This window comes from Stegostoma tigrinum, chromosome 7 (assembly GCF_030684315.1).
Source record: "Stegostoma tigrinum isolate sSteTig4 chromosome 7, sSteTig4.hap1, whole genome shotgun sequence".
Taxonomy (NCBI): Eukaryota; Metazoa; Chordata; class Chondrichthyes; order Orectolobiformes; family Stegostomatidae; genus Stegostoma; species Stegostoma tigrinum.
The window spans coordinates 106322049-106343290 of record NC_081360.1 but is presented as its reverse complement, the minus strand read 5'-3'; the positions used below and the strand labels follow the sequence as shown (position 1 = coordinate 106343290).

The 21242-nt window shown below is 48.4% G+C and overlaps 2 protein-coding genes across 2 annotated transcripts in view; one reads left to right on the top strand and one right to left on the bottom strand.

Annotated features, from left to right (window-relative positions):
- chpfa (chondroitin polymerizing factor a) overlaps positions 1–8094 on the bottom strand; it is a 33994-nt gene extending 25900 nt beyond the window's left edge. Inside the window, exon 1 of the mRNA XM_048535416.2 lies at positions 7189–8094. Coding sequence (XP_048391373.1) covers positions 7189–7460 — 272 coding nt within the window. The 5' untranslated portion in view covers positions 7461–8094. The remainder of the gene's footprint in view (positions 1–7188) is intronic.
- Positions 7482–21242, top strand: part of LOC125454310 (rac GTPase-activating protein 1-like) — a 29853-nt gene continuing 16092 nt past the window's right edge. Inside the window, 2 exon segments of the mRNA XM_059647656.1 lie at positions 7482–7854; positions 18762–18964. Coding sequence (XP_059503639.1) covers positions 7482–7854; positions 18762–18964 — 576 coding nt within the window.

Genomic DNA, 21242 nt, shown 5'->3' with positions numbered 1-21242 from the left:
ACAAATACTGTACCCGATGTTATAAAACAAGAAGGCAGATTCCTACCTGATTGGCTGTAAATTGGGAGAGGGGAGTGTGCAGTGGGATCTGGGTGTCCTTGTGCATCAGTTGCTGAAGGTAAGCATGCAGGTGCAGCAGGTGGTAAAGAAGGCAAATGGGATGTTGGCCTTCATTGTGAGAGGTTTCGAGTACAGGAGCAGGGATGTGTTGTTGCAATTATACAGGGCCTTGGTGAGACCACACCTGGAATATTGTGTGCAGTTTTGTTCTCCTTTTCTGAGGAAGGATGCTCTTGCTCTTGAGGGAGTGCAGCGAGGGTTTACCAGGCTGATTCCGGAGATGGTGGGACTGACGTATGAGGAGAGATTAACTAGGTTGGGATTATTTTCACTAGATTTCAGAAAAATGAGGGGGGATCTCATAAAATTCTAACAGGTCTGGACAGAGTCGATGCAGGAGGACGTTCCCGAGGATGGGTGTGTCCAGAACCAGGGGTCACAGTCTGAGGATTTTGGGTAAACCATTTAGGACGGAGATGAGGAGACATTTCTTCACCTAGAGAGTGGTGAGCCTGTGGGATTCATTACCACAGGAAGTAGTTGATGCCAGAACATAGAACATAGAACATTACAGCACAGTACAGGCCCTTCGGCCCTCAATGTTGTGCCGACCTGTCATACCAATCTGAAGCCCATCTAACCTACACTATTCCATGTACGTCCATATGCTTATCCAGTGACAACTTAAATGTACCTAAAGTTGGCGAATCTACTACCGTTGCAGGCAAAGCATTCCATTCCCTTACTACTCTCTGAGTAAAGAAACTACCTCTGACATCTGACCTATATCTTTCACCCCTCAATTTAAAGCTATGCCCCCTCGTGCTTGCCGTCACCGTCCTAGGAAAAAGGCTCTCCCTATCCACCCTATCTAACCCTCTGATTATTTTATATGTTTCAATTAAGTCACCTCTCAACCTTCTTCTCTCTAACAAAAACAGCCTCAAGTCCCTCAGCCTTTCCTCATAAGACCTTCCCTCCATACCAGGCAACATCCTAGTAAATCTCCTCTGCACCCTTTCCAAAGCTTCCGCATCCTTCTTATAATGCGGTGACCAGAACTGTACACAATACTCCAAGTGCGGCCACACCAGAGTTTTGTACAGCTGCAGCATAACATCTTGGTTCTGGAACTCGATCCCTCTATTAATAAAAGCTAAAACACTGTATGCCTTCTTAACAGCCCTGTCAACCTGGGTGGCAACTTTCAAGGATCTGTGTACATGGACACCGAGATCTCTCTGCTCATCTACACTGCCAAGAATCTTACCATTAGCCCAGTACTTTGCCTTCCGGTTACTCCTACCAAAGTGCATCACCTCACACTTGTCTGCATTAAACTCCATTTGCCACCTCTCAGCCCAGCTCTGCAGCTCATCTATGTCTCTCTGCACCCTACAGCATCCTTCGTCATTATCCACAACTCCACCGACCTTAGTGTCGTCTGCAAATTTACTAACCCATCCTTCTACGCCCTCATCCAGGTCATTTATAAAAATGACAAACAGCAGTGGACCCAACACCCACCCTTGCAGTACACCACTAGTAACTGGTCTCCAGGATGAACATTTCCCATCAACTACCACCCTCTGTCTTCTTTCAGCAAGCCAATTTCCGATCCAAACTGCTATATCTCCCACAATTCCATTCCCCCGCATTTTGTACAATAGCCGATTGTGGGGAACCTTATCGAACGCCTTGCTGAAATCCAGATACACCACATCAACCGCTTTACTCTCATCTACCTGTTTGGTCACCTTCTCAAAGAACTCAATAAGGTTTGTGAGGCACAAACTACCCTTCACAAAACTGTGCTGACTATCCCTAATCAATTTATTCTTTTCTAGATGATTATAAATCCTATCCCTTATAACCTTTTCCAACACTTTACCAACAACTGAGGTAAGGCTCACTGGTCTATAATTACCAGGGTTGTCTCTACTCCCCTTCTTGAACAGGGGAGCCACATTTGCTATCCTCCAGTCTTCTGGCACTATTCCTGTAGACAATGATGAGTTAAAGATCAATGCCAAAGGCTCAGCAATCTCCTCCCTGACTTCCCAGAGGATCCTAGGATAAATCCCATCCGGCCCAGGGGACTTATCTATTTTCACACCCTGTAGGATTTCTAATACCTCTTCCTTGTGAACCTCAATCCTACCTAGTCTAGTAGCCTGTATCTCAGTATTCTCCTCGACAACATTGTCGTTTTCTAGAGTGAATACTGTTGAAAAATATTCATTTAGTGCTTCCCCTATCTCATCTGGCTCCACACACAACTTATCACTACTACCCTTGATTGGGCCTAATCTTACTTTCGTCATTCTTTTATTCTTTAAATACCTATAGAAAGCCTTAGGGTTTACCCTGATCCTATCCGTCAACAACTTCTCATGTCTCCTCCTGGCTCTTCTGAGCTCTCTCTTTAGGTCTTTCCTGGCCATCTTGTAACCCTCAAGCGCCCTAACTAAGCCTTCACATCTCAACCAGAGGGAGAACATTGAATGTATTCAAGAGGCAGCTAGATATAGCATTCGGGGAGAATGGGATCAAAGGTTACGGGGAAAAAGCAGGATTAGGATATTGAGTTGGATAATTAGCAATGATCATGGTGAATGGTGGAGCAGGCTCGTAGGGCTGAATGGCCTCCTCCTACTCCTATATTCTATGCTTCTAGGTCATTTGTTTCTCCAGTGTGCTTGAAGTTTGATTCCTATCCCTTTCCAAACACTCTGTCCTATTTGTGTCTGTGCTGGAGACTTTAAGAACCATGCTTCAGGTGAGGTTAGAGGTTGAGAAGGACAGTTCTTTGTGGTCACCTCAGCTGATGAGGATTGAATCCATGCTGTTAGCATCAGTTTTGATCACAAACTAACCACCCAGCCAACTGAGCTTGTCAACTCAGCGAACCACCCCCTGGTCAGGCTCAGAAGGTGTTATGGATTGGCGTGGGTGGAAGATGGGCAGTCAAACGGAAAGCACAAAGTTGGCGTAAATGGGTCATTTACAGCCTGGCAAAGTTCAGTCAGTATTGATGAGCATCAGTGCCAGAACCTCAGCTGTTTGCAATTTATATCAAGGCCCAGATGGAAGGACAGAATGTAATGTCAGCAGATTTCACAGTGACACACAGATAGGAATCTTACAACAAATGATTTTTTAAAAATTATTATCTCAAGCCTGATATTGTATTAGACCAGGGTACAGTAACAGCAAGATATTCCACTCATAATGACACAATTGGGAATGAGGCTGATATGTATTATAGTTCTATCATTGTTGTGTGGTTCTCTCTCTGTACGAAACTGGGGTACAGTACCCAGTGGGGGGGATGGTGTGTCTCTGTATAACACTGGGGTACAGTACTCGGGGGTGGGGGTCTGTCACTGTATAACACTAGGTTACAGTACCAGTGGGGACAGGTCTGTCACGGTATAACACTGGGGTACAGTACCCGGGGAGGGGGGTCTGTCTCTGTATAACACTGGGGTACAGTACCCGGGGGGGTCTGTCACTGTATAACACTGGGGTATAGTACCAGTGGGGACAGGTCTGTCACTGTATAACACTGAGGTACAGTACCGGAGGGGACAGATCTGTCACTGTATAACACTGGGGTACAGTACCGGAGGGGACAGGTCTGTCACTGTATAACACTGGGGTATAGTACCAGTGGAGACAGGTCTGTCACTGTATAACACTGGGGGACAGTACCGGTGGCGACAGGTCTGTCACTGTATAACACTGGAGTACAGTACCCGGGGCGGGGGGGTGGGGGTCTGTCACTGTATAACGCTGGGGTAGTGTACCGGTGGGACAAGTCTGTCACTGTATAACACTCAGGTACAGCACCAGCGGGGACAGGTCTGTCACTGTATAACACTGGGGTATGGTACCAGTGGGGTAAGGTCTGTCTCTGTATAACACTTGGGTACAGTACCGGTGGGGACGGGTCTGTCACTGTATAACACTGGGGTACAGTACCGGTGGGACAAGTCTGTCACTGTATAACACTCAGGTACAGCACCAGCGGGGACAGGTCTGTCACTGTATAACACTGGGGTATGGTACCAGTGGGGTAAGGTCTGTCTCTGTATAACACTGGGGTACAGTACCGGTGGGAACAGGTCTGTCTCTATGTAATACTGGGGTATAGTACCAGTGGGGACAGGGTCTGTCACTGTATAACACTGGGGTACAGTACTGGTGGGGACAGGTCTGTCACTGTATAACACGGGGTACAGTACCAGTGAGGACAGGTCTGTCACTGTATAACATGGAGTACACTACCGGTGGGGACAGGTCTGTCACTGTATAACACTGGGGTACAGTACCGGTGGGGACAGGTCTGTCACTGTATAACACTCAGATACAGCACCAGCGGGGACAGGTCTGTCACTGGATAACACTGGGGTATGGTACCGGTGGGGTAAGGGACTGTCGCTGTGTAACACTGGGGTACAGTATTGGTGGAGAGAGGTCTGTCTGTGTATAACACTGGGGCACAGTAAACATGGAAGCATAGAGAATAGGAGACCAAAACTGCACACAATATTCCAGGTGTGGTCTCACCAAGGCCCTGTATAACTGCAACAACACATCCCTGCTCCTGTACTCGAAACCTCTCACAGTGAAGGCCAACATACCATTTCCCTTCTTTACCACCTGCTGCACCTGCATGCTTACCTTCAGCAACTGGTGCACAAGGACACCCAGATCCCACTGCACACTCCCGTCTCCCAATTTACAGCCAATCAGGTAGGAATCTGCCTTCTTGTTTTTGCTTGAGAAGCAATGAAGCATTGAAGAGCAATGAGAAGAGGGACGATTAATATAGGACTGAAGGTCCCATCTGAATGCACACAGTGTAAGGAATAAGGTAATTGAGCTTGTGGCACAGAACAAAACTGGCATCTATAATGTGTAGGCATCACAAAGACATGGCTGCGAGGGAATCAAGATTGGGAGCCGAATATCTGTGGATGTACATCTCATCAAAAAGATAGGCAGGTGTGTGCTGAGGGTGTGGGGTTCCTTATTAGTAAGAAATTAAATCAATTGTAAGAAACGAAGGAGGGTCAGATGGTGTAGAATTTGTGTAGGTAGAATTGATGAAACGTAAAAGTAAGGAAATTATAGTTTGGGTTGTGTACAGGCCTCCAAACAGTAGCCAGGAGCTGGGGCACAAGATACACCAGGAGACAGAGAAGGTGTGTAAGAAAGGCAAAGTCACAGTGATCATGGGGGCTTTCAATGTGCAGGTGGACTGGGAAAATCATGTTGGTAGTGGATTGCAAGAAAAGGAGTTTGTGGAATGTCTACAAGGTGGCCTTTTGGAGCAGCTCATGGTGGAGCCCTCAAGGGAACAGGCAATACTGGATTTAGTGTTGTGCAATGAGGCAGACTTGATAAGGGAGCTTAAGGTAAAGGAACCCTTAGGGGGCAGAGATCGTAAGATGATAGAATTTACTCTGCAATTTGAGAGGGAGAGGATAGAATCAGAGGTGACGATATTACACTGAATAAAAGTGACTACACATGTATGAAGGGGGAGCTGGGCAGAATTGACTGGAAGAGGAGCCTAGCAGGAAAGACAGTGGAACCGCAATGACGGGAGTTTCTGGGCTTAATTCAGAAGACACAGCAACAATTCATCCCGAGGAAAAAGCAGCATGGTACGGGGAGAATGAGGCAACTATGGTGGACTAAGGAAGTCAGGGATAGCAATAATAGCAAAAGAGAAAGCATATAATGTGGCGAAGGGCAGTGGGAAACCAGAGGAGTGGGAAGCTTACGAAGACCAACTGAGGCCAACACAAAAGGAAATAAGGAGGGAGAAGATTAAATATGAGGATAAGCTAGCCAGTATTATAAATGAAGACCGTAAGACTTTCTTTAGGTATATTAAGGGTAAAAGAAAGGCAAAAGCGAACATTGGACCCTGGAAAATGACAGTGGAGAGACAGTAATGGGGAACAAGGAAATGGCTGAGAAACTGGATAATTACTTTGTGTCACTCCACATGGTGGAAGACACTAGTAATCTTATTAATAGAGGGATCGAGTTCCGGAACAAGAGGTGATGGTGAAGCTGTACAAAACTCTGGTGCGGCCGCACTTGGAGTATTGTGTACAGTTCTGGTCACCGCATTATAAGAAGGATGTGGAAGCTTTGGAAAGGGTGCAGAGGAGATTTACTAGGATGTTGCCTGTATGGAGGGAAGGTCTTACGAGGAAAGGCTGAGGGACTTGAGGCTGTTTTCGTTAGAGAGAAGAAGGTTCAGAGGTGACTTAATTGAGACATATAAGATAATCAGAGGGTTAGATAGGGTGGATAGGGAGAGCCTTTTTCCTAGGATGGTGACGGCGAGCACGAGGGGGCATAGCTTTAAATTGAGGGGTGAAATATATAGGACAGATGTCAGAGGTAGTTTCTTTAGTCAGAGAGTAGTAAGGGAATGGAACGCTTTGCCTGCAATGGTAGTAGATTCACCAACTTTAGGTACATTTAAGTCGTCATTGGATAAGCATACGGACGTACATGGAATAGTGTAGGTTAGATGGGCTTGAGATTGGTATGACAGGTCGGCACAACATCGAGGGCCGAAGGGCCTGTACTGTGCTGTAATGTTCTATGTTCCCAAAAATTCCAAGAGAGTCAGGGGGCAGAGCTGAGTATGGTGGCCATCACCAAGGATATGGTGCTAGTAAAACTGATTGGCCTGAAGGTGGATAAACCACCAGGACCAGATGGACTACACCCCTCTCTGTGCCATCCTCACCACTTCCCTTCCCGTCTGTTTTTGTGCCATCCACAAACATGGCTACAGTACATTCACTTTCCTCACCTGAGGCGTTCATGTAAATTGTAAATAATTGAGGCCCCAACCCAATCCATTTGTTTATCCCAATCCCATTCCCTTATCTCAATCACATTCCCCAATTTATTCCCCAATCCAATTCCTAAAGCTATTGCCATATCCCAATCCAATTCCCCTAGCACCATCTCATCTCATCCACTTTCCTCTGTCCCAATCTCATCGTATTCCCTTATCCAAGTTGCATTCCCATATCCACTCCTTTATCCTCAATCCCAAGCACAGTCCCCACCCCAATCGCATGTCCTTACCTGACAGTTTTTTTCCCTTGTTTGTTCACATTTGCTGCTTTATACGGGACAATCCGGGGCTCGAACTCCTGCTGCTTGGATTCACTCTCTCCCCCAGGGACAGCAGCCACAGAGCTGGGCTTCCTGCCCCGAATCCCAGCTCCTTCCCGAGGCTGGGAACAAGGTTCCTCCCCCCAGCCACTGCTCAATAAACTCAGTGTGAATCCCAGAGAGACTCCAATTACCACGGGACCCACTGGCCGCACCAGGGCCAGGAACATGGAGAGCCGCATCCTGACTGGGAATCACTGGGAATGTCTGGGAATATGGAATCAGCTGGAATCACTGAGAACCACTGGGATCTGGAATTCCTGGGAATCTGCAGGCATAGGGAATGGCCAGGAATAATGTGGATGACGTTGAATCGTTGGGAGGGTCTGGGAATAATTGGAAATCGCAAGCAGCAATCAGGAAAATCCAGGAGCCACCGGAAACAACGGGGAATCACTGGAAACCGGGAATCACTGAGAATGTCCGGGAATAGGGAGTCACCAGGAATCACAGGGAATCTGGGATCAACGAGAACCAGCCGCAATGACTGGGTACAACCGGGGATCACTGTGAATCCACGGGAACCGGGACCCGAGCTCGGGATCGCGATCCCTTTGATGTGCCGCTTGGTCCTTTGTTAGAAACAGCGCGGGCGTAGGGATCCCTCTCTCTCTCTATCCCTCTCCCTCTGTCTCTATCTATCTATCCCCCCACCCTTTATCTATCCCTCTCTCTCTATGTATCCCCCCATCTCTCTATCCATTCCTCTTTCTCTGTCCCTCCCTGCCCGAGTTTTCTCTCCCCCACTTTTCACTCTATCACTTCTCCTTCTCTCTCTGTTTCTTTCTCTCTCTCTGTTTGAAACTTTCTCCTGACGTGTCACCTCTTTGCTCCTCCTCCCGAACGTCACTTCTGAGCCTGCGATCCTGCTCCAAGCAGATTCCAAAGAGATCCCAGTCCGACAAAGAGGGAAAGATCCCAGTTCCAAAGAGAGACAGAGATCCCAGTCCCAGAGAGTGAGAAATCCCAGTCTCAGAGAGAGGGAGAGACCAGTTCCAGAGAGAAAGAGAGATTCCAGTTCCAAAGAGAGGAAGATTCCAGTTCCAGAGAGAGAGGGAGATCTCAGTTCTAAAGAGAGAGAGATCCCAGCACCCAGAGAGAGGGAGATCCCAGTCCCGGAGAGAGAGAGATCCCAGTCCCTGAGAGAGGGAGATCCCAGTCCCGGAAAGAAAGATATTTCAGTTCCAGGGAGAAAGAGAGAGAGAGATTTCAGTCCCAAAGTGAGGGAGATCCCAGTCCCAGAGAGAGATAGAGAGATTCCAGTTCCAGAGAGAGAGAGAGATCCCAGTCTCAGAGAGAGAGAGATCCCAGTCCCAGAGAGAGTGAGTGATCCCAGTCCCAGAGAGAGAGATAAATCCCAGTCCGAGAGAGTGAGCAATCCCAGTCCCAGAGAGAGGGACACCCCAGGCCCAGAGAGAGAGACAGATATTCCTCAAAGACCGATTCCAGTCCCAAAGTGAGAGATCACAGTCACAGAGAGACAGAGATCCTACATAGAAGGATTCCAGATACAGGGCAGGTATCTCAGTCACATGAAGTGAGTTATGAAGTCTGAGACATGGAGTGTTATTAGGAGAAATTTGAGAGGGGGGGAAGATCCCAGAAAGAGAGAAATCCTAGAGAGATGCCAGGCACAGACAGATGGCACAAAAAAGCAGGAAAAACCCCAGAATGGGAACGAGACATCAATCCTAAAGAGCAAGCCTGAAAAGAAATCATAGGCAAAGAGATAACAGAGAGCGCCCAGGCAGGGAGATCCTCTCGGGATATTTCCAGGCAGAGATTCAAGAGAGAAAGATCCCAGAGTGAAATCCAGACACAAAGAATGTTAGGGACACATCTATTTTCCTGGATAATTGGAATGGAACAATGAAACCTTGGGCAATTCCTGGCTGGGAAAGGATTTATTGTGTGAAAGAGGTCAAAATAATTGTAAGGCCATTAGAAATAGCAACAGAATTAGTCTATTTGGCCCATTGTCCTGCTCTACCATTCAATTAGTGCTAATGGGCTTCTTTGGGGATGTGATAGCCTAGTGATATCACCACTGGGCTATTAACCCAGGTAATGGCCTGGGGGCTCAGGTTTGAATCCTGCGATAGTGGATAGTGGCAATTGATTTAAATTTTTTTAAAATCCGGAATTAGGAATCCAATAATAACCCATTGTTGATTATTGGAAAAATCCATCTAGTTCATGTCCTTTAGGGAAGGAAACTGCCATCCTTACCTGGTCTGGCCTACATGTGACTCCAGACCCACAGCAATGTGGTTGACTCTTAACTGCCCTCTGGGCAATCAGGGAAGACCAATAAATGCTGACTAGCTAGCGACGTCCTCAAAACATGAATGAATTTTAAAAATCCCTTCTCCCCATTACCCTTGAGCCCTGTACTAATCAAGAACCTATCTATCAAAAAAAAACTGCAGAGGCTAGAAATCAGAAGCTAACACAGACATTGTTGGAAAGGTTCAGCAGGTCTAGCAGCATCTGTGGACAGAACTAATCAAGAATCTGTCTATCTCTGCCTTAAATACACTCAACGACTTGGCCTCCATAGCCCTCTGTGACAATGAGTTCCACAGATTCACCTCCCTCTGGCTGAAGAAATTCCTCCTCATCTCAGTCCGAAAGGGTCAGCCCTTCCCTCTGATGCTGTGCCCTCAGGCCCTAGTCTCTCCTATTAGTGGAAACACCTTCTCCCCATCCACTCCATCCAGGCCTCTCAGTATTCTGTAAGCTTCAATCAGATCCACCCTCATCTTCCAAATTCCATCGAATACAGACTCAGGGTCCTCACCCGTTCCTCATGTGAGAAGACCTTCATCGTAGGATCATTCTCGTAAACCTGCTGTGGACCCTGTCCAGCACATCCTTCTCTAGATACGGGGCCCAAACCTGCTCACTATTCTCCCAACGCAGCCTGACCAAAGCCTTATAGAGCCTCAGCAGTACATCTCCGCAGCTGTTTTCCAGCCGTCTTGAAATGAGCACTAACACTGCATTTGCCTTCCCAACTGTGAACTGAACCTACATGTTAGCCTGAAGAAAATCCTGAACTCAGACTCCCAAGTCCCTTTTGTATTTCAGATTCCCAAAGCCTTTCTATTCTTCCTCCCAAAGTGCACAATTTCACATTTTAGAACATAGAACATTACAGCACAGTACAGGCCCTTCGGCCCTCGATGTTGTGCCGACCTGTCATACCGATCTCAAGTCCATCTAACCTACACTATTCCATGTACATCCATATGCTTATCCAATGACGACTTAAATGTACCTAAAGTTGGTGAATCTACTACCGTTGCAGGCAAAGCGTTCCATTCCCTTACTACTCTCTGAGTAAAGAAACAACCTCTGACATCTGTCCTCTATCTTTCACCCCTCAATTTAAAGCTATGCCCCCTTGTGCTCGCCGTCACCATCCTAGGAAGAAGGCTCTCCCTATCCACCCTATCTAACCCTCAATTAAGTCACCTCTCAACCTTCTTCTCTCTAGTGAAAACAGCCTCAAGTCCCTCAGCCTTTCCTCGTAAGACCTTCCCTCCATACCAGGCAACATCCTAGGAAATCTCCTCTGCACCCTTCCCTATTCAGTATTATCCTCGACAACATTGTCTTTTTCTAGAGTGAATACTGTTGAAAAATATTCATTTAGCGATTCCCCTATCTCCTCTGACTCCACAAACAACTTCCCACTACTATCCTTGATTGGCCCTAATCTTACTTTCGTCATTCTTTTATTCCTTAAATACCTATAGAAAGCCTTAGGGTTTACCCTGATCCTATCCGGCCAACAACTTCTCATGTCTCCTCCTGGCTCTTCTGAGCTCTCTCTTTAGGTCGTTCCTGGCTACCTCGTAGCCCTCAAGTGCCCTAACTGAGCCTTCACATCTCATCCTAACATAAGCCGCCTTCTTCCTCTTGACCCAGAGATTCCAACTCCTTCGTAAACCACGGCTCCCGTGCTCTACAGCTTCCTCCCTGCCTGACAGGTACATACTTATCTAGGACACACAGGAGCATTTCCTTGAATAAGCTCTACATTTCTAATGTGCCCATCCCCTGCAGTTTCCTTCCCCATCCTATGCTCCCGAAATCTTGCCTAATCTCATCGTAATTGCCTTTCCCCCAGCTATAACTCTTGCCCAGTGGTGTACACCTATCCCTTTCCATCACTAAAGTAAACATAACAGAATTGCGATCGCTATCACCAAAGTGCTCACCTACTTCCAAATCTAACACCTGGCCGGGCTCAGTACCCAGTACCAAATCTAATGTGGCTTCGCCCCTTGTTGGACAGAGAGTCGGAGGGCGGAGCGGGAGAAGGGTCAGAGAGGCTGTGGAACATATGGACACAGAGTCAGAGGGCAGGGTGGGGGAAGGGACAGAGAGGCTGTGGGACGTATGGACAGAGAGTCAGAGGGCGGGGGGGAAGGGACAGAGAGGCTGTGGGACATATGGACACAGAGTCAGAGGGCAGGGTGGGGGAAGGCACAGAGAGGCTGTGGGACATATGGACAGAGAGTCAGAGGGCGGGGAGGGAGGGACAGAGAGGCTGTGGGACATATGGACAGAGTGTCAGAGGGCAGGGGGAAGGGACAGAGAGGCTGTGGAACAGATGGACAGAGTGTCAGAGGGCGGGGTGGGGGGAAGGGACAGAGAGGCTGTGGGACACATGGATAGAGAGCCGGGTGTGGGGTGGGTGGGGGGGGTGGGAAGGTACAGAGAGGCTGTGGGACATATGGACACAGAGTCAGAGGGCAGGGGGGAAGGAACAGAGAGGCTGTGGGACGTATGGACAGAGAGTCAGAGGGCGGGGCGGTGGAAGGGACAGAAAGGCCGCGGGGCATATGGACACAGAGTCAGAGGGCGGGGGGGGGGGGGGGAGGGACAGAGAGGCTGTGGGACATATGGACAGTGTCAGAGGCGGGGGGGGTGGTGAGGGGGAAGGGACAGAGAGGCTGTGGGACATATGGACACAGAATCAGAGGGCAGGGGGGAAGGGACAGAGAGGCTGTGGGAAGTATGGACAGAGAGCCAGGGGACGGGGTGGGGAAGGGACAGAGAGGCTGTGGGACATATGGATAGAGAGCCAGGGGGCGGGGTGAAAGGACAGAAAGGCTGTGGGACATATGGACAGAGAGACAGAGGGCGGGGGGGTGGAGGGACAGAGAGGCTGTGAGGCAGATGGACAGAGAGTCAGAGGGCGGGGGGGGGAGGGACAGAGAGGCTGTGGGGCAGATGGACAGAGAGTCAGAGGGTAGAAAGACGTGGATCAGGATAGTGATGTGTTTCTGCTGCAGCATGTAGGAGCTGCAGAACGCCAAGGTAATCCACAGCAGGCTTGGAGGGCCAAAGGGCCTGTTCCTGTGCTGTAGGTTCCTTTGTTCTTTGTTAAACATGGCTCTGGTCAGTATTTGCACCTGAAAAGGAAATTCTGATCTAGAAAGAAGAAAGAATCTGAGCTGTAGATAATGCACCATGTGAGGGGGATAATTACTGGAGATTTTTTTCACAAGGTAGTTACACGCTTCAAAAACAAAGTTGCCGGAAAAGCTCAGCAGATCTGGCAGCATCTGTGAAGGAGAAAACAGAGTTAACGTTTCAGGTCCGGTGACCCTTCATAGAATCATAGAGTACATGCAGTCCTCAGAACAGTTCTGAGGAAGGGTCACCGGACCCGAAACGTTAACTCTGTTTTCTCCTCCACAGATGCTGCCAGACCTGCTGAGCTTTTCCGGCAACTTTGTTTTTGTTCCTGATTTACAGCATCCGCAGTCCTTTCGGTAGCCTGAGACCTGGGACAGGAGAAGGTGGGAGCCCTCACTCGGGGTAAAATGCTGGAATAGGAGCCAGTGAAATATGTGATAACAGTGTACAAAACTCCCCAGTTTCCCTGACCATGACAGCTGGGCTGATAGAGTACATGGGCCAAAGATTACCACAGATTCCAAATCGCAAACAATCATGGACCAACAACATTAACTCAACCAATGAAAACTCTACCCCCTTATAAACTCCACGTCCACTATCTCTCTCTCTCTCTCTCTCACTCACACACGCGCACACACACACACACACACACACACACACACACACACACACTCACTCACACACACACACACTCACACATGCACACACACACACACACTCTCTCACACACACACACACTCACACACATGCACACACACACACACACACACTCTCACACAAGCTGTCTGTCTGTCTCTCTCTCTCACACACATACACACACACTCACACACGCACACACACACTCACACACACACACACACACACACTCACACATGCACACACACACACACACACACACACGCACACACACACACACTCTCACACAAGCTGTCTCTCTCTCTCTCTCACTCACACACACACACACTCTCACACAAGCTGTCTGTCTGTCTCTCTCTCTCTCACTCACGCACACTCACACACACACACACACACTCTCAAACGCTGTCTGTCTCTCTCTCTCTCACTCACACAAACACTCACACACACACACACACACACACACACACACACACACACACTCACACACACACACACACACACACACACCCAGTCTGTCTCTCTCTCTCTCTCACTCACACACACTCTCTCTCACACACACGCACTCTCACACATCTGTCTCACAGATGCACACACAGACACACAGACAGGCACAGACAGGCAGATACACACACAGACGCACAGACAGACACAGACAGGCAGAGACACACACAGATGTGGGCAGAGTCAGACAGTCACAACAAAAACACAGGTGTTTTTGACAGAGGATAAGACTGGGCAGGTAGTTCAATAATTCCCGTCTGTAAAGTCTGATGAGGTGGTTCTTTTGTTGATCAGAATACTGTTTCTCAATTTACCTTCTATAGATGCTTTCTCTTGTGTGAAGTTGATAGGAGATTGCTGTTTGGGGGAGGCGACGGCCTAATGGTATTATCACTGCACTGTTAACCCAGAAATCCGGGTAACATTCTGGGGACTTGGGCTCGTAATCCCACCTCAGCAGATGGTGAAATTTGAATTCAATAAATATATGGAAGTAAAAATCTAATGATGACCATGAATCCATTGTCAATTTTGGGAAAAAAAATCATCTGGTTCACTAATGTCCTTTAGGGAGGGACTGCCATCCCGAACTGGTCTGGTCTACATGTGACTCCAGACCCACAGCACTGTGTTTGACTCTTAACTACCCTCTGGGCAATTAGGGATGGGCAATAAATGCTGCCTGGTCAGCGATGCTCACATCCTGTGAGTGAATAAAGAACTTATTAAGATCTGTGATTTATTAATTAAAGATCACAGCTTAGAGCAAAGAGATGTGCGAAATAAGCTGGCTATTCAGCCTCGAAATGCTTTTCACTGCAGGGAGTTCCTGCCCAATCAGAGATTTGTTTCTTCCAAACATCACAGCCATAAGCTGTCCAGCCTCTTAGAACCAATTGCTGTGGCTAGGCAGAAGGGCTTTGTCATTGATATTAATCACTCGTCCACAGACCAATCATCTACCTGTTACTGACCAAAGGTCCATTGGTCCACACCTCTTAACTCCAGCAAATCAAGCCTTCACTATTGTTGAAATCAGCAGCTTGTACTCACTGGAATTTCAAAGAATCTCAAGGCTAAGATGACAGATTTTTAAGGGAATCTAGGATGATAAGAAAAAAACAGGAAAGTGGATGAGAGGACAATAAGGAACAAAAGCAGAAGTTGCTGAAAAAAGCTTAGCAGGTCTGACAGCATTTGTGAATGTTTCAGATCTGGTGACCCTTCCTCAGTACTGATAATCAGCTCAGCCTCTAATCCATTGAATGGCTGGATGGGCAGATATCTGCCCCATAGTGTTCGGGGAAAGGTATTGGTGTGAATAGTAGATTGGCTGACTGGCAGAAGGCAGAGAGTAGGGACAAAAGGGGTCTTTTTCAGGATGGCAGCTGGTGACTAGTGGAGTTCCGTAGGGACCCATGTGGGAACCACAATTATTCATGTCATACATTAACAATCTGGATAAAGGAATTGAAGGGATTATTGCTACGTTTGCAGATGACACAGAGACAGGTGGAGGGACAGGGTAATGTTGAGGAAGTGGGGAGACTGCAGAAGGATTCAAGTGAGGGTGCGGTTACAGTGAGGGTGTGTTACAGTGAGGGTGCGGTTACAGTGAGGGTGGGGTTACAGTGAGGGTGGGGTTACAGTGAGGGTGGGGTTACAGTGAGGATGGGGCTGTAGTGAGGGTGTAGTTACAGTGAGGGTGGGGTTACAGTGAGGTTGTGGTTACAGTGAGGGTGTGGCTGTAGTGAGGGTAGGGTTACAGAGAGGGTGGGGCTGTAGTGAGGATGGGGTGCAGTGAGGGTGGGGTACAGTGAGGGTGGGGCACAGTGAGGGTGAGTTACAGTGAGGGTGAGGTACAGTGAGGGTGGGGCATAGTGAGTGTCGGGCTGCAGTGGAGGTGAGGTACAGTGAGGATAGGGTAGAGTGAGGGTGGGGATGTAGTGAGGGTGGGGGTGCAGTGAGGGTGGGGTACAGTGAGGGTGGGGTACAGTGAGGGTGAGTTACAGTGAGGGTGGGGCACAGTGAGGGTGGGGCACAGTGAGGGTGGGGCACAGTGAGGGTGGGGTACAGTGAGGGTGAGGTACAGTGAGGGTGAGGTACAGTGAGGGTGGGGCACGGTGAGGGTGGGGTACGGTGAGGGTGAGGTACGGTGAGGGTGGGGTACAGTGAGGGTGGGGCACAGTGAGGGTGGGGTACAGTGAGGGTGGGGCACGGTGAGGGTGGGGTACGGTGAGGGTGAGGTACGGTGAGGGTGGGGCACGGTGAGGGTGGGGCACAGTGAGGGTGGGGCACAGTGAGGGTGAGGTACAGTGAGGGTGGGGCACAGTGAGGATGGGGTACAGTGAGGATGGGGTGCAGTGAGGGTGAGGTACAGTGAGGGTGAGGTGCAGTGAGGGTGAGGTACAGTGAGGGTGAGGTACAGTGAGGGTGAGGTGCAGTGAGGGTGGGGTGCAGTGAGGATGAGGTACAGTGAGGGTGAGGTGCAGTGAGGGTGGGGTGCAGTGAGGATGAGGTGCAGTGAGGGTGAGGTGCAGTGAGGGTGGGGTGCAGTGAGGATGAGGTGCAGTGAGGGTGAGGTACAGTGAGGGTGGGGTACAGTGAGGGTGAGGTACAGTGAGGGTGAGGTACAGTGAGGGTGAGGTGCAGTGAGGGTGAGGTACAGTGAGGGTGAGGTACAGTGAGGGTGAGGTACAGTGAGGGTGAGGTGCAGTGAGGGTGAGGTACAGTGAGGGTGGGGTGCAGTGAGGATGAGGTGCAGTGAGGGTGAGGTACAGTGAGGGTGGGGTGCAGTGAGGGTGAGGTACAGTGAGGGTGAGGTACAGTGAGGGTGAGGTACAGTGAGGGTGGGGTGCAGTGAGGGTGAGGTGCAGTGACGCTGCAGTACAGTGAGGGTGAGGTACAGTGAGGGTGAGGTGCAGTGAGGGTGAGGTGCAGTGAGGGTGGGGTGCAGTGAGGATGAGGTGCAGTGAGGGTGAGGTACAGTGAGGGTGGGGAACGCTGAGGGAGTGAGGGAGGTCGGCGTGTACAGGGCTGGGGTTATGTGTGGAAGTAACAGAAGCTCATAGACAAACAGGGGAATGGTCCCTCAGTGAGAGCCTCCAGGTCACTCAGTTCTCATTGGGGACCTCGTGCTCAGGCTCAAACAGAGACCCTGAGCGAACGGGGTCAGGGAGTGGTGGGGTGGGGTGGGGTGGGGGTGGGGGTGGGGGTGGTGGTGGGGGTGGGGGTGGGGGTGGGGGTGGTGCTCAATTATACAGGGTCCAGGTCTTGATGAGATGTCAACATCTAACACGAATCATAGCAATCAGGTGACCGACCCTGGTGCAGTTACTCTGAATTACTATATAACCCTGGATGTTGCACAGGATCTGTGTAGACCCAAATTGACCTATTTTTCAGCAAGGGGTATTACACATCCTGGGAGCAGGTGGGACTGAAACCTGGACCTCCTGGTCTGGGAGCCGGGATACTACCATTGCAGCACAAGTGGGTCCTCTCAACCTGCATTGATCACTGCGGTATTTTCTCAGTAAAGCTGTTTCCTATTGAAAATTTAAGGGTGTATCACTCATTTGAGAGTGACCAATTAGCAAGGACTGATTGAGAGAAGGCACATTCTTGAATTTATTTCCAACCTCCAGCTCGTTGCCTGTGTTCAGAGTCTGCAACTAATGAGTTACCTGATTAGGTTATCAGTGCTGGTAGTAAGGAAATGTTCCTGGGTGTACTCACATTCCCAAACAGCTTTGGTGTGGGAAACACAGGTCTCAGATATCCATAGTGAGCAGCAAGGCCACTCCTGTTCAGTTTGGATAATGACAACTCTCAAAGGAGCAGTGGAGAGGAAGCTGGATTTTCTCGTCCAACTGAGTGAAGTCCTTTCCCAGAGAAATGAACAAGGTGGTTGTTAGTTGCTAAACCTGGGACTGGGGTGAAATTTGTAAGCTTATTTATGTCGTATAGCATCAGGAATAAGGCTGATGCTTACTTAGCCACCCTGTGTAGCAGTTTAAGGTGACTGTGTTAGTGTGGGCTTGGATAGGCCCCCTCTGGGCAAGAACTGCTGGTTTCTTTGCTTAAAATGAATCAGTGAAAGTCCTCATCAGAGAGACCTGGAAAGTTATTACTTTAACCGAATTTGAGTACTAGAACTGATTTCTAAATATTCCAATACCTCAAGGCCAGTCTCTACCTTTCTTATCTGTGACCCTAACTGTACACTGGGGAAGCTTTCTCCCTCCCTTTGGCTCCAGAGACTCTCACTGAAGTCAGTTTGGTGGCTCTTCACCCAATGGGCTGTAGTTCTGCAGTAATACCCATTGGGTTAAGGTGTATGCCAAATCTGTGAGCTGCAATTTCCCAGGGTACCCATGGAATTGGCATATGCCAGGCTAATATGCCAAGACTTTCAGCCATTTGGCTCAGGAGAATTTAATCTTGTGACATGTTCTGGATGAGGAGTTGGGGTTGAACCGTCTCAGTCCCTTATCTGGGCCATACAGTGTATTGTGTCCTTTTTCTGCTATCTTGCTGTCTGTTACCTATCCCTGTTACCCTGCTAAAAACAGATATCTGCATAATCAAACCCCTGTGTGTATTGTAGATTTTATGTTAATATTGTGGCTGTACCTTTAGCTCTTTGGGGTCTAAGATCTGGAATTCCATTCTGTACCAGCCCCATGCTTCTCATAAAGCTGACTCTTTGGCTAAACCTTATTCCTGTATCTCTCGCTCTTCCACCGCTTTTCCCCCACACCCGTCTCACTAAGGAATCCTATCTGATCCCAACAATCCTGCTACATCAGTTTCAGAAGTTGTGTTTTTGCCTTTGGGAACACCTCTGGTCTTTAATGTTAATATCCGGAAGGCTTGATGATGAATTGAATCTTGTTATCTGGTAGCAATCCTCCAGTTGGCAGTGAACTTTGAGAACTGCAGGAAGAAATGGAAGTGCGCTGAGGACGAACTGGTGGCCTCTCGGAGTCAGCTGGCAAAGGTCGAGCTTGAACTGACTGCCCTCAATGTGAGGTTCAAGCATGCCTGTAACCAGCTGGATGTCGAGTTGAGGAGGAGACACAAGGCAGAGCTAGCCTGCGAGCAGCTGGTAGGAGGCTGGGGAAAGTCTGGGAGCTCTGAGAAAATACCATAATAAACTGTAACCATAATGTTCCAGCTCAGTAAATCTGTCTGTCAGTTTGAATGTATGAAATGTATTTACTGTTGGTTGGCATTGCTAGGAGAGTGTCAAAACCTGCCTTTGTGATGAGGAGTCTGAGTGTTATATTAGCCTCTGTTTATAGAACATAGAACATTACAGCACAGTACAGGCCCTTTGGCCCTCGATGTTGTGCCGACCTGTCATACCGATCTCAAGCCCACCTAACCTACGCTATTCCATGTACGTCCATATGCTTGTCCAATGACGACTTAAATGTACCTAAAGTTGGCGAATCTACTACCGTTGCAGACAAAGCGTTCCATTCCCTTACTACTTTCTGAGTAAAGAAACTACCTCTGACATTTGTCCTATATCTTTCACCCCTCAATTTAAAGCTATGCCCCCTCGTGCTCGCCGTCACCATCCTGGGAAAAAGGCTCTCCCTATCCGCCCTATCTAACCCTTTGATTATTTTATATGTTTCAATGTTGTAGTCACAGTGGGTCCGGCAGTAGCCGGATTGAGTTGTTCCTGGTGTTTCTATCCCGAGGACTGTGTCTAGAGAGGAATTCAAATCCCACAACTGGGAATTAAAGTTTAGTCTAATCAATCAGTCTAGAATTGAAAGGGAGCTTCCCAGAAGGTGACCATGATGCTAGTTGCTAATGGTTTGTAATCTAACTCCTTTACTGTTGAGCTCTTGCCCAGAATGTTGTAAATATTTCCACTGAAATAGTCATTCAGAGTCTTTCCCAGGAAGTACAGGCTAATCCCTCTAACAGCACGTAGTGGGTGAATAAATCAGTAGGCATTTGAAGTGCTGAAATATTGTTTGCCACGTAAACTGAGAATGCAAAGCATGTTTTGTGTAGCTTTTTAAGGTGTGTGATAAATGACTGAACAGACAACTTGCACGGTCTGTCTCTCTCCACCTGCTCAGCCATTAGATGGGACGTTGTCAAGTCTCCCCGCTATAGGAAGGATGTAGTGAAGCTAGAATGGGTTCAGAAAAGATTTGAGGATGTTACTGGGATTGGAGGGTTCGCGCTACAAGGAGAGGCTGAATAGTCTGGGGCTACTTTCCCTAGAGTGTTGGAGGGGGTGACATTACGGAAGTTTATAAAATTGTGAAGTGTTGCTAGGAATAGGCAGGGTCTTTTCCCAGGATGTGAGAGCTCAAAATTAGAGGGGCATAGGTTTAAGGTGAGAAGGGAAAGATTTAAAAGGGACCTAAAGGACAATGTTTTCCACTTGGACAGTGCGTGTATGGAACAAGTTGCCAGAGGAAGTGGTGGAGGCTAGTACAATTACAGCATTTAAATGGCATCTGGGTGGGTACATGAATAGGAAGGGGTTAGAGATATGGGGATAGACAGGTTTAAGATATCTGGTTGGTGTGGAGGAGTTGGGCTGAAGGATCTTTTTCCATGCTGTATAACTTGACTGTACATGTAGGTGGAAAAAGACCCACCTCTGATCTAGACTCGTCCTGGGAAGACTGACTGCCTGCCTGTGCTGAAATCCACCTGTCTTAGACTGAAGATTCATGGAAGGTGAAACTATATTGAGGGATAGGTTTCTCCATTCTTGTCTCCCAGTACAATCTCTGTGCGTAACTGCAACAAGAGAAGCTGTGTTCGGGAATGTACCCGGAGTGCCATGGAAGCAGCTTCAACCCAGGCTCCCCAAATGGTGTTGGATGACCCAATGTGTTTGCAGGCTCAGGTTTTCAGGAAGGAGGCAGGAGATCAGCACGAATCCCAAAAAATAGTGGGCTGAATGGCCTTAAGATCCAATACAATCTGGTTTGATGACATTCCCACCCACTTTAACCTTTCACCTCTTGTTTCTCAAGATCTCTATCTCTCGGCTAATTTAAAAAAAATGCAAAACCTCTTTCTCGCAAGGCAGCAGAAGAGAGGTCACAGGCCCTGAGCCCTTTTAAGGGACATTGGGGTGGGGTGTGGGGTGGGAGGGGCAAGCAGAACTGCCCAGTCTGTTTTAAAGGGAGGTCTCTGGTTTTATAGACCCCTCCACACATGCAGGAACATCCTTTCACCATTCTCCTGGTCAAGTCCCCTCAGACCCTTTGTTTCAGTCAAACCACCTCTGACCGCTCTGAACCCCAAAGGATACAAACCTTTCCTCAGACAACCCAACCTTCCTTCCGGGGGTTAGTCTGATCAATCCTCTCTGAACTGTTGCCAACATATCAATGTCCATC